General features: G+C 41.5%; 1 protein-coding gene across 1 annotated transcript in view; it reads right to left on the bottom strand.

The window, feature by feature from the left end:
- The window catches only part of DNAH14 (dynein axonemal heavy chain 14), a 357,723-nt gene that overhangs the window by 263,647 nt on the left and 81,151 nt on the right, over window positions 1-12,925 (bottom strand). Inside the window, exon 18 of the mRNA XM_035008404.1 lies at window positions 8,081-8,331. Within this exon, the coding sequence (XP_034864295.1) occupies window positions 8,081-8,331 (251 nt within the window). The remainder of the gene's footprint in view (window positions 1-8,080; window positions 8,332-12,925) is intronic.

The following is a 12,925-nucleotide window of genomic DNA, read 5'->3' as shown; positions in this document are numbered from 1 at the left end:
CTTTTGGGTTTTCCACATAAAGTATCATGTTGTCTGCGACAAGAGAGAGTTTGACTTCTTTGCCAATTTGAATAGCTTTTATTTCTTTTTGTTGTCTGATTGCTGTTGCTAGGACTCCTAGTACTATGTTGAATAATAGTGGCAAGAGTGGGCATCCTTGACATGTTCCTGATCTTAAGGGAAAGGCTCTCAGCTTTTCCCCAATGAGGATGATATTTGCTGTGGGTTTTTCATAGATGGATTTTATGAACTTGAGGAATGTTCCCTCTATCCCTATACTCTGGAGAGTTTTAATCAGGAAAGGATGTTGTATTTTGTCAAATGCTTTTTCTGCATCAATTGAGAGGACCATATGGTTCTTCTCCCTCCTCTTATTAACGTGTTCTATCACACTGATTGATTTGCGAATGTTGAACCACCCTTGCATCCCGGGAATAAATCCCACTTGGTCGTGGTGGATGATCCTTTTAATGTATTGTTGGATCCTATTAGCTAGGATTTTGTTGAGGATTTTGGAATCCATATTCATCAAGGATATCGGTCTGAAATTCTCCTTTTTGATGGAGTTTTTGCCTGGTTTGGGATTAAGGTAATGCTGGCCTCATAGAATGAGTCTGGAAGTTTTCCTTCTGTTTCTATTTTTTGAAACAGCTTCAGTAGAATAGGTATTATTTCTTCTTTGAATGTTTGGTAGTATTCCCCAGGGAATCCATCAGGCCCTGGACTCTTGTTTTTTGGGAGGTTTTTGATCACTGCTTCAATCTCATTACTGGTTATTGGCCTATTCAGGTTGTCAATTTCTTCCTGTTTCAGTCCTGGCAGCTTATAGGTTTCCAGGAAGACCTCCATTTCATCCAGATTGCTGTTTATTGGCATATAGTTGTTGATAATAATTTTTAATAATTGTTTCTATTTCCTTGGTGTTAGTCGTGATCTCTCCCCTTTCATTCATAATTTTATTAATTTGGGTCCTTTCTCTTTTCTTTTGGATAAGTCTGGCCAGTGGTTTATCGATCTTATTAATTCTTTCAAAGAACCAGCTTCTAGTTTCGTTGATCTGATCTACTGTGTTTCTGGTTTCTAATTCATTGATTTCTGCTCTAATTTTAATTATTTCTCTTCTAATGCATGGCTTAGGCGTCGTTTGTTGCTTTTTCTCTAGTTCTTTAAGGTGTAGAGTTAACTGGTGAATTCGGGATTTTTCTATTTTTTTGAGTGAGGCTTGGATGGCTATGTATTTCCCCCTTAGGACCGCCTTTGCAGTATCTCATAGGTTTTGGACCGATGTGTTTCCGTTCTCATTGATTTCCATGAATTGTTTAAGTTCTTTGATTTCCTGGTTGACCCAAACATTCTTGAGCAGAGTGGTCTTTGGCTTCCAAGTGTTTGAATTCCTGCCAATTTTTTTCTTGTGATTGAGTTCCAGTTTTAGAGCATTATGGTCTGAGAATATGCAGGAAATAATCTCAATCTTTTGGTATCAGTTGAGACCTGATATGTGACCCAGTATATGGTCTATTCTGGAGAAAGTTCCATGTGCACTTGAGAAGAATGAGTATTCTGTTGTTTTAAGGTGGAATGTTCTGTAAATATCTATGAGGTCCATCTGGTCCAATGTATCATTCAAAGCTCTTGTTTCCTTGTTGATTTTCTGCTTAGATGATCTGTCCATTGCTGAGAGTGGAGTATTGAGGTCTCCTACAATTAACGTATTGTTATCAATATGACTATTTTGGTTAACAGTTGGCTTATATAGATGGTTGCTCCCATGTTGGGGGCATAGATATTTACAATTGTCAGATCTTCTTGTTGGATAGATCCTTTAAGAATGATATAGTGTCCTTCTGTGTCTCTTATTACAGACTTTAGTTTAAAATCTTATCTTTCTGATATAAGAATTACTACCCCAGCTTTCTTTTGAGGTCCGCTGGCATGGAAGATGGATCTCCATCCCTTCGCTTTCAGTCTGGATGTATCTTTAGGTTCAAAATGAGTCTCTTGTAGACAGCATATGGATGGGTCCTGTCTTTTTATCCAATCTGCAACCCTGTGCCGTTTTATGGGAGCATTTAGGCCATTCACATTGAGAGTGATTATTGAAAGATATGAATTAATTGTCATCATGTTGCCTGTGAAGATGTTGTTTTTATAGATTGTCCCTGTAAATTTCTGTTGTGTATCACCCTTGGGGTCTTTCTCCTTTTATAGAACCTCCCTTAATATTTCTTGCAGGGACGGCTTAGTGGTCACATATTCTTTCAGTTTCTGCTGGTCTTGGAAGCTCTGCATCTCTCCATCCATTCTAAATGAAAGCCTTGCCGGATAAAGTATTCTTGGCTGCATGTTCTTCTCATTTAGTACCCTGAATATGTCTTGCCAGGCCTTTCTGGCTTTCCAGGTCTCTGTGGATAGGTCTGACGTTATTCTGATGTTCCTCCCTCTGTACATAAGGAATCTCTTCCCCCTAACTGCCCTTAAGATGGTTTCCTTGGTTCTAAGATTTGCAAGTTTTACTATTACATGCTGGGGTGTTGGCCTGTTTTCCTTGATCTTGGGAGGGGTCCTCTCTGCCTCTAGGACTCGAATGTTTGTTTCATTACCCAGATTAGGGAAGTTCTCAGCTACGATTTGCTCAAATACATCTTCTAGTCCTCTCTCTCCACTCCCTCTGGGATTCCAATTATTCTGACATTGGAACGCTTCATGGTGTCACTTATTTCTCTGATTCTATTTTCATGGATTCTGAGTTGTTTTTCCCTGGCCTCCTCTTTTCCCTTTTTAACTATTATATCGTCCTCCAGGTCGCTTATTCTCTCTTCTGCCTCAGTTACCCTAGCTGTTAGATTATCTAGATTGGATTGGATCTCATTGATAGCATTTTTAAGTTCTGCCAATTCACCTTTTATTTCTGCCCTTAGAGACTCTATGTTGCCATTAATTGATTTCTCCATTCTAGCCATTGTCTTCACAATTGCTAGCCTGAATTCCATCTCCGACATCTTGGTTATATCTGCATCCATTTGTAAATCTGCAGCATAAGTCATAATCTCTGAGTCTTTTGTTTTGGGAACTCCTCCTCCTAGTCATCCTGTTGATGGGTGTTTGAGGGAATGTATAGAGTCCAAATTATTGACCAGAACCCAAGCAAGATGCACCTGTTTTCTTGGGGCCTTAGGGTTGCTGGTCTCTTGTTTTCCCAGCCTGTCTTCTGTGGGAGGGGCCTGCCACGCTGTTACTCAGGCAACCCTGTTTAGGCGGAGTTGCCCTGCGCCCCCGTGGCAGGGGATGGGCTCAGTGGGAATCAGTTTTTGGGGCTTTTGTTCTCTGGCGGCTTTCCCTGGCGGTGTCTCTTCCACGAGTCAGAGCAGAAGAGACCGTTTCCAATCCTCTGCCTCAGAGCAGAGAGATCGCAGTCTGTTCTTCAGTGAGCTCTCCAGGCCACACCGTCTCCGTTTCTGTCCGTGCTGCTATAAACTGCAGAGTCCTGGGTTGTGCGCCCCTCCACAGCGCTCCCAGTCCTGCCTCCAGGTCAGAGCACGTCTCTGCCCTTTGTGCTTCTAAAACCGCCAGCCGCTCCCAGTTCACACGCGCGCAACCCTGCCACTCTGGGTTTCCGTCCTGGGGGCTGCAGTTCGCAGGCGCGACGCCGCCGCTCCAGGTTTCCACCCCGGGTGCTGCCCTAAAGTCCTTTCCCCACTGCTACCAGTCTGCGAGTCTGCACCCCGTCCGCAGCGCGCAAGGCTGTCGCTCACCAGCGGTGTAGGATCCCCACGGCCAGGCACCCTCCCACTGACATTTATTCTCCGATGTCTGCCCGTGGAATCACGGCTCCCTGCTTCATACCTCCAAACCAACCGCCTGCAATATTCTGTTTGTAGAGATCCAGATCTTCTTACATCTCAGGCTGGTTTTGTGGGTGCTCAGAGTGGTCTGGTAGATATCCAGCTCAATTCCAGGGACCAGTTGAAATAGGGTCCCCTACTCCTCCGCCATCTTTCCCCCCCTCCTGATATGAGGAATTCTTAATCTCAGGAAACAAACCAAGGTTTGCTGGAGTGGTGGGCAGTGGGAGGCATGGGGTGGCTGGGTGATGGACATTGGGGAGGGTATGTGCTATGGTGAGCACTGTGAATTGCATTAAAACTGTTGAATCACAGACCTCTACCTCTGAAACAAATAATACATTATATGTTAAAAAAAAAAAAAAAGAAGAAGATAGTAGGAAGGGAAAAATGAAGGGGGCGAAATTGGAAGGGGAGACGAACCATGAGAGACTATGGACTCTGAGAAACAAACTGAGAGTTCTAGAGGGGAGTGGGGTTAGCCTGGTGATGGGTATTAAAGAGGGCACGTATTGAATGGAGTACTGGGTGTTATACGCAAACAATGTATCATGGAACACTACATCAAAAAGTAATGATGTAATGTATGGTGATTAACATAATAAAATAAAAAATAAATAAAAACAATAAAAAAAAAGAATAAATAAAAGAAGCATAACATACACACTGAAAAACAAAAGACCACCGAAAGAAATTAGACTACCTGTATAAATGGCAAGACAATCTCACATTCATGGATTGGAAAACTTTATACTATAAAAATGGAAATGCTCCCCATATTTATCCACAGATTCATTGCAATCCCTATATAAGTTCCAGCTGTTTTTTCTTTTTTTTTTTTTGCAGAAATTGGCAATCTTATTCTATAATTCATATATAAACCAAGGGAGCCAGAAGAGCCAAAACCGTGTTGAAAAGGAACAATGTTGGAAGATTCACACTTTCCAATTTCAAAACTTACTACAAAGCTACAGTAATCAAGACAGTGTGGTACTAGCATAAGGATAGACATATAGATCAACTGAATGAAATTTAGAGTCCAAAAATAAACCCATACATCTATGGTCAACTCACTGTCAAAAAGAGTGCCAAGACAATTAAATGGAGAAAGAACAGTCTTATTAACAAGTAGTGCTGGGACAACTGGACATCCATATAGGAAAAAAAATGAATTTATACCCTTATCTCATACTGTATACAAAAATTAAAACAAAATGGATCAAAGATCTAAATGTAGGAGCTAAAACTGAAAATCTTAGAACATAGGTATCAATCTTTATGACCTTGCATTAGGCAATACTTAAAGTACAATCAGAGGAAAAATAAATTGGCCTTTTTCAAAACTAAATACTTTTGCTCCAAAGGATACTATCAAGAAAGTGAAAAGATGACCCAGAGAATGGGAGAAAATGTTTGCGAATAACCTATTATTTGGTAATAATAGGGGTCTTGTACCCAAAACATATTTTAAAAACTCTTGAGAACTAGGGACTCCTGGGTGGCTCAGATGGTTAAGTGTCTGCCTTCAGCTCAGGTCATGATCCCAGGGTCCTGGGATCGAGCCCCACATCGGGCTCCCTGCTCAGCAGGGAGCCTGCTTCTCCCTCTCCTTCTCCTGCTCCCCCTGCTTGTGCTCTCTCGCTCTCTCTGTCAAATAAATAAATAAAATCTTTAAAAAAAAAAAAAACTCTTGAGAACTTAACAATAAAAAGACAACACAATTTAAAAATGGACAAAGGACATGAAAAGACATTTCTTCAGAGAAGATATACAAATAGCCAATAATCATATGAAAGGATGTACAACATCATTAGTCATTATGGAAATACAAACCAATACTGTTAAGAAGGTCAATAGAAACAGATTAAATAATGATAGCTCCTACTTAGCAGGCATTTACTCTGTTTATTCTCAAACAACATTATGACATAGTTATTATTGTTATCTCTAGTCTCAGATGAGGAAACTGAAGTCTAAAGAATTTATGTCTCCTAGTTTACTATTACTAGCTAACCTAAGTCACACAACATGTCAGAGATGAACCAGAGATTAAAACCCAGACAGTATGACTCCAAAAACACATGTACTTGAACCACTATACACGTATTCCTCCTATAACGTTAATATATATATATATGAGACATGTTATATTTTTTAAATGAACTATGAAATAGTACACTAGGATTACAACAGAAAAATACATAGGAAAAGTCTAGAAGAAATTATACCAAAATAATAAGACATTGTATTTAAGTGATGAGTTAGGGTAATTTCTGTTTTCCAAATTTTCTATTATATGATGAATTAACTATAATAATATCTTTTAAAAAATTATGTTCAAAATTAAAAACTTCTAAACACACAAACACACACCTGTAGTTTTAGGAGAAATAAAATTATAATGTGCTATTACTAAATAGTTGTGCTCTTATATAGGTTAAAGTCCTAGCACTGACTCAAAGTACTTATGAGGCCTTAGAAAAGTGATTTAAGCTCTGTTGGATTCAATAACAAATTAGAGAAACAGTATATTACCTTTAAGATTCTTCAAAATTTTATGAATTTATTTTTCACTCTCTAGTTATGATACTGAAACTCTGATTTGACTTAAAATGATATTCCTACATTTTGACAGTTTGAACATAAAGTATTCTACAATGTCAATTCATATTCCATGGTTTACAAATTACAGCAATAGATCCAGTTGTGGTAAAAAAGAAAAAAGTATTAACAGTAGTATTTAAATAGAAGGTGAAAATAGGGGGCACCTGGGTGGCTCAGGTGGTTAAGTGTCTGACTTCAGTTTGGGTCATGATCTCAGGGTCCTGGGATGGAGCCCCACATCAGGCTCTCTGCTGGGTCGGAGTCTGCTTCTCCCTCTCTGTGAGTGTGCACACATTCTCTCTCTCTCTCTCAAATAATTTTTTTTTAAGATTTATTTGACAGCGACAGACACAGTGAGAGCAGGGCTTGATCCCAGGACCCTGGGATCATGACCTGAGCCGAAGGCAGACACTTAACGACTGAGCCACCCAGGTGTCCCAATAATTTTTTTTTTAAAAGGTGAAAATATTTGGTTTTCAATAGATACTTGGAATTGCCTCAAATTCCAATTGAACCTTGTGGCTGGCTACTTCCAGAATCATTCTTACAAATGATTTTTTAAGAACTAGTTCTGAATATTACCCAGCTATCAGAAAGGATAAATACCCAACTTTTACATCAACATGGATGGGACTGGGGGTGCCTGGGTGGCTCAGTCGTTAAGCGTCTGCCTTCAGTTCAGGTCATGATCCCAGGGTCCTGGGATCGAGCCCCGCATCGGGCTCCCTGCTCAGCGGGAAGCCTGCTTCTCCCTCTCCCACTCCTCTGCTTCTGTTCCTGCTCTCGTTATCTCTCTCTCTGTCAAATAAATAAATAAAATCTTAAAAAAAAAATAAAAAACATGTGATGGGACTGGAGGGGATTATGCTAAGTGAAATAAGTCAAGCAGAGAAAGTCAATTATCATATGGTTTCACTTATTTGTGGAACATAAGGAATAGTATGGAGGACATTAGGAGAAGAAAGGGAAAAATGAAGCGGGGGGAATTGGAGGGGGAGATGAACCATGAGGGACTCTGGACTCAGAGAAACAAACTGAGGGTTTTAGAGGGGAGAGGGGCGGGGAGATGGGTTATTAAGGAGGACATGTATTGCATGGAGCACTGGGTGTTATACGAAAACCATGAATCATGGAACACTACATCAAAAACTAATGATGTACTTAACATAATAAAATTAAATTAAATTAAAAAAAAAACTAGTTCTGAACTTTGAAGATACAGCATACCTATACATAGGATTGCCAGATTTAGCAAATTAATACAGAACACCAAATTAAAACTGAATTCCAATAATTTTTAGTATAGGTAATATCTGGGACATACTTACCCTGAGATATTATTCATTATCTGAATTTCAAATTTCACTGGGTATCATATACTTCACATAGCAACCTAGCCTATGCAGAATATTTTTAGGGGGAGGGAAGGAAATTTTCTTATATTTTATGCATACTATTAATGAAAGTATTACCAGATAAGAAGCTCAGATAATTGCAAAAACTGAGTACATATAATTTGCTATGAGGAGAATTTTCAAATTCTAGCTTAAATTATTGGATATTTCCTCCATAAGTGACAATATATTACATTATGATCATAAATTCCTTTTATAAGTCAAAAAATTGTGATTTACTTAATGAGATCTTCATTCCTTTTTTCCATTGAAAATGGCATTCTAGCAGAATTATTAAATAATTCCAAAAGTAGTGTGATTGCAGTATTCATTAGTTGACGGATGAGTTCCTGAAATATGTAGTCAACCAGTAGCAGAAACCTCAAAACTGTTTCTAATAAACATCGATATTTAGGCAGCTTGAAATGTACTGTGTCATCTTCAGAGACGTTTGACTCAAAATATTCTTTAATTTCTTTCTTTTCTGCCACCTACAGTTCAATAAACAATTGAGAAACAAGTGATAATTTCCTATGTTAATATAGCATGATTACAACACTGCAACTAAACATTATTATGACAATTTTCATGAAAACTTCATGCCTGGAAAACTTTATGCACTGTATTTAAACAGCAGACAAAAAAGAAGCCTATGAAGTTTGGGGTCTCACTTATAAGCAGATGAGTTTATGGAACTCAAACAGGAAGTACATACTAATGGTTATCTAAGCATTCCTACACAGAGGGACCCTCCTCAAGTATACCACTGGGAGTAGAGCTACCAATGGGGGGAGAGTCAAGTGTAAATAATAGGTATCCTAAAATCCAGTCCAATGCAGCCTCCCTTATGCTAGGCTATAGCAATTACTTTGTTTGTTTTTAACACTTATATGATACATAATACAGAATTAAGAAAAAATTTAAGTTCATCAAATCTGATGTCAGAGTTTTATCCTTTAAACAATGTAGCTCTTAAGACAATTGACTTAGTATGTTACTGGGGAATAAAATCAGTACTACTAGTACCACCAAAACTTCTAAATTGTGTCCTCTAAAATAATCTCAAAGTTGGTCAAATGTTTCTTTTTAGACACATAAACATTTTTTTTAATTATTGATGGACCTTTAAAATTCTAAAAATATTTCCAGTATTTGTTCACCTATTGGTTGTTCTTTTTATTTTTTGCTCCATTGATACTTAAATGCTTGATAGTCCTTTCCAAATTGTATTCTAATTTTTTTTTATTTTTTTAAAGATTTTTAATTTTTTATTACAGAGAGAGCACGAGTACAAGCAGGGGAAGCGGCAGGCAGAGGCAGAGGGAGAAGCTGACTCCCTGCTGAGCAGAGAGCCTGACGCAGGACTCGATCCCAGGACCCCAGGATCATGACCTGAGCTGAAGGCAGACGCTTAACCGTCTGAGCCACCCAGGTGCCCCGATTCTAATTTTTAAAAACACAATTGCATTTATGTTGCCTCTCTTCAGGTTTCTTTTTTTTTTCATTTGTATTTTTCTTTCTTTTTAAACTGAATTAGGTCAGTTGATTATCAATTTGGCAAGTTTTTTCCAGTACTGGTTGACTCTCTGGAGGAATGGTTTACCATGGTGATGTAGTTCTTTACTAATACAACAGATGCTTGCAGAAATTGGGCTAAAAAAAACCCAAGATAACTCATATACCAGTTATGGGCACAGCTATGCTGGGTCTGACAAATGAAATACTGACTTTATTAATAGGTTATGTTTTTATTGAAAAGGTCATGTTTTTCCAGGAGTGGCCACATGATTTGAAAACTTTATCTGCAAAATGCATTTTAACTGGTAAAATGGTGAGGGAGAGTCTATTAACTATTCAAAATAAAGATTTTTAGCATTGGTACTAAAGGAATTTTAAATAGCTTAATAACTGTATCAATATAAAAGTATACAGTAGTAAGCCTGGTAATGCTGGCCTTTTTATTGAACATTCTGAGGTTAATGGAGATTCTGACACCGATAGGCAGATAGGTAGATAGTCTCTAGCATCACAGGCTATATTTTGGGTCAGGCATATCTCAAGTCTGACTCTAGGTTCACATCCTGATGGTGGGTTTCGGTTTTCATTTCATCAGTTCTACGCCTGTGCTGTGTCTGGGCAGTCCCCAACATTGCCCAGAACACCTTTTAAAGTAGCTGCACTTTAGATTCACCTGAGGAGCTTTTTCACTGCTGGCAGAGGCTCCATCTCAGAAACTCTGATTTAATTAGTCTAGAGTGGTCCCAGAGATCAATATTTACTAAGAGCCCCCCATCCCACCCCACCAGCTGATTCTAGTGTGCTGCCTAAGGTCTGGCCACTGAGGAGTCACACATTTCAGTTTTAAAAATTCACCCAAATGGCACTGTAGGGAAGCCCTGCCTCTGCCCCCAGCAAAGATCTACAAGTAAGACAGGTGTCCCTGAACAAAAACAGCTCTGGGAGAACTCTGGAGTCCACTGAGGAAACTTCAACAACACTGTGAAACAAAAATCCTGAGAATAACCATGCAAAAAGAGAAGGAAGACAGCTTCAATTTGCCCACTTCCTCCCATCCCTAGCTGGAACTGCTCAGTGCCAAGAGGAAACTTCCCAGCTAGAAAGAGTCCCCTCTCTCATCAGGAAAGGAAGAGCAGAGTGAGCAACCAGCTTCCCCAGGCTTTGGGGCACTGAACAAAGGTCCCACTTCGATTTCACCCTGCCCAGACCAGCAAAGCTGAGATGGATTGAACAAGGAAGAAAAACATGGACTGCTAATAGCAGCCATGCAGCGGGAGTGATCCCTGTTCACAGTGACCTGCTCAACACACAAACACAGCAACTTTTGCCACTGAAGAAGGAATCAGTAGCCAGCACAGCTGCCACAGACCCCCAGCCAATTTCACTAGCTTTTGACAGGCAGGTATTTGTATTCACTGATGCCCGCTGCCTAAGTCCCTTTCCATCCCCTCCCCTCCCCGACCCCACACTGTCAGCCAGCCCAGGTTTCTGTGGGTGCATGAGTACAAGACACTAGCCTAGAGCCCCATCACTGAGCCCCACCATGCACATGCTCGGGCTATTTCTTCAGGTGCATTTGCATGCTGCTGGCCTGACACCTGTCACTGGCCTTGAATGCCATGCCCCTGTGGTGTGACCCAGCAGCCACAGGAGAACATGCTGACACCCGTGCACCCACAGTTGGCCTGGCCCTTGCTGCTTACCCTGACCCTCACCAATGGGTGTGTCTCCAACCAGCCCCTGCCACTATAGAGAAACCTGCAGATGACCCGAACAGCCAAGTGTGTACACCCCACCAGTTCCGGCCACCACCACTGTCTGCCTTGGTCCCGAGCCCCTGGACCTGGAGCCACTACTGAAAATCCTTACAGCCACTGCAGACCTCCAGAATATTTGCGAAGAACCACACAGCTGTCAAAGCTCTGGTCCCCAGAGGCCTGAGCAAAGAGACATCATAATGCCCCAGGACCTGGTGCAGTTACACAGCCCCACATTTGGCACCCTGCACCGCTAGCGCCAAGACCCAAGATGCTCCAGCATGCCCCACCTGCAGGCGAAATTCTTCCCTTATCAAAGTCAGGTCATAGTGTCTGGAAGACGTGACTCCTTCTTCAAATGCACAGACACCTTTGCAAGGCTACTGGGATCATGAAAATCAGGGAAACATGATTCTACCAAAGCAAAACTCAGTCACTGACCCCAAAGAAATGGATATCCAGGAATTTCCAACAAAGAATTCAAATTAATTGTTCTAAAGATGCTCAGAGACAAAAACAGACACAGATCAATGCAACAGAATAGAGAACCCAGAAATGGACCCTCAACTCTATGGTCAATTAATCTTTGACAAAGCAGGAAAGAACATCCGATAGAAGAAAAGACAGTCTCTTCAACAAATGGTGTTGGGAAAACAAGACATGCAAAACAATGAAACTGGACCACTTTCTTACACCATACACATAAGTAAATTCAAAACGGATCAAAGACCTAAATGTGAGACAGGAATCAAAATCCTAGAGAAAAACACAGGCAGCAACCTCCTCAGCCTTGACCACAGCAACTTCTTGCTAGACACGTCTCCAAAAGCAAGGGAAACAAAAGCAAAAATGAACTAGTGGGACTTTGTCAAGATAAAAAGCTTCTGCACAGCAAAGGAAACAATCAACAAAACTAAAAGGTAACCTACAGAATGGGAGAAGATATTTGCAAATGACATATCTGATGAAGGGTTAGTATCCAAAATCTGTAAAGAACTTATTAAACTCAACACCCAAAAAGTAAAAATCCAGTTAAGAAATGGGCAGAAGGGGGGGCGGAGCAAGATGGCGGAGGAGTAGGAGACCTGGATTTCGTCTCCTCTCAGGAATTCAGCTGGATAGAGATCAAACCATTCTGAACACCTACAAACCCAACAGGAGATCGAAGAAAAGAAGAGCAACAACTCTCTCATCAGAAAAGCGACCACTTTCTGGAAGGTAGGACGTGCGGAGAAGTGAATCTGAGGCGATATTCGGGAGGATAGACGGCGGGGGAGGGGCCTCCGGCCGCCGCTTCTGGCAAGTGATAGAGCCACGGAGCACAAAATCGGAACTTTTAAAAGTCTGCTCCGCCGAGGGATGTCACTCTGGTGGCTAAGCGGGGGGTGGAACCCTCCGGGACAGTGTGGTCTCAGGACCCTCGGGGTCACAGAAAGACCGGGGGTGCCTGAGGGCAGCAGAGCTCCCAGGTATCGGAGCGGGGAAGCCGGCTGCAGAGGCGGAGCCCAGGCGCGGGCTCTCAGCTCGGCGTTGCCATAAACCGTGATCCGCGGCCCAGTCCGGCCCCTGCTCCTCCAGCAGGGACCCAACAAGCGGCAGATCCGGGGAGACTCACTTTCCTTCCCCAGGAGGAGCCACGTGGGAGTGCACTGCAGGGATCTGCTGGGTTTGGAGACTCCACCCGGGGTCGGGTGCCAGAGATAGAAACGCGCGGTCACAGGCCGGGTGAGCACGGAGTGCGGCCGGAGACCGGGGAGACGGGAGTGACTGACGGCTTTTCTCTGGGGGCTCACTGCGGAGCGGGCCCGAG

The sequence above is a fragment of the Mirounga leonina genome, unplaced genomic scaffold (assembly GCF_011800145.1).
Source record: "Mirounga leonina isolate KUSES-001 unplaced genomic scaffold, KU_Mleo_1.0 Mir_152, whole genome shotgun sequence".
NCBI lineage: Eukaryota > Metazoa > Chordata > Mammalia > Carnivora > Phocidae > Mirounga > Mirounga leonina.
This window is presented reverse-complemented; position numbering and strand designations above follow the sequence as displayed.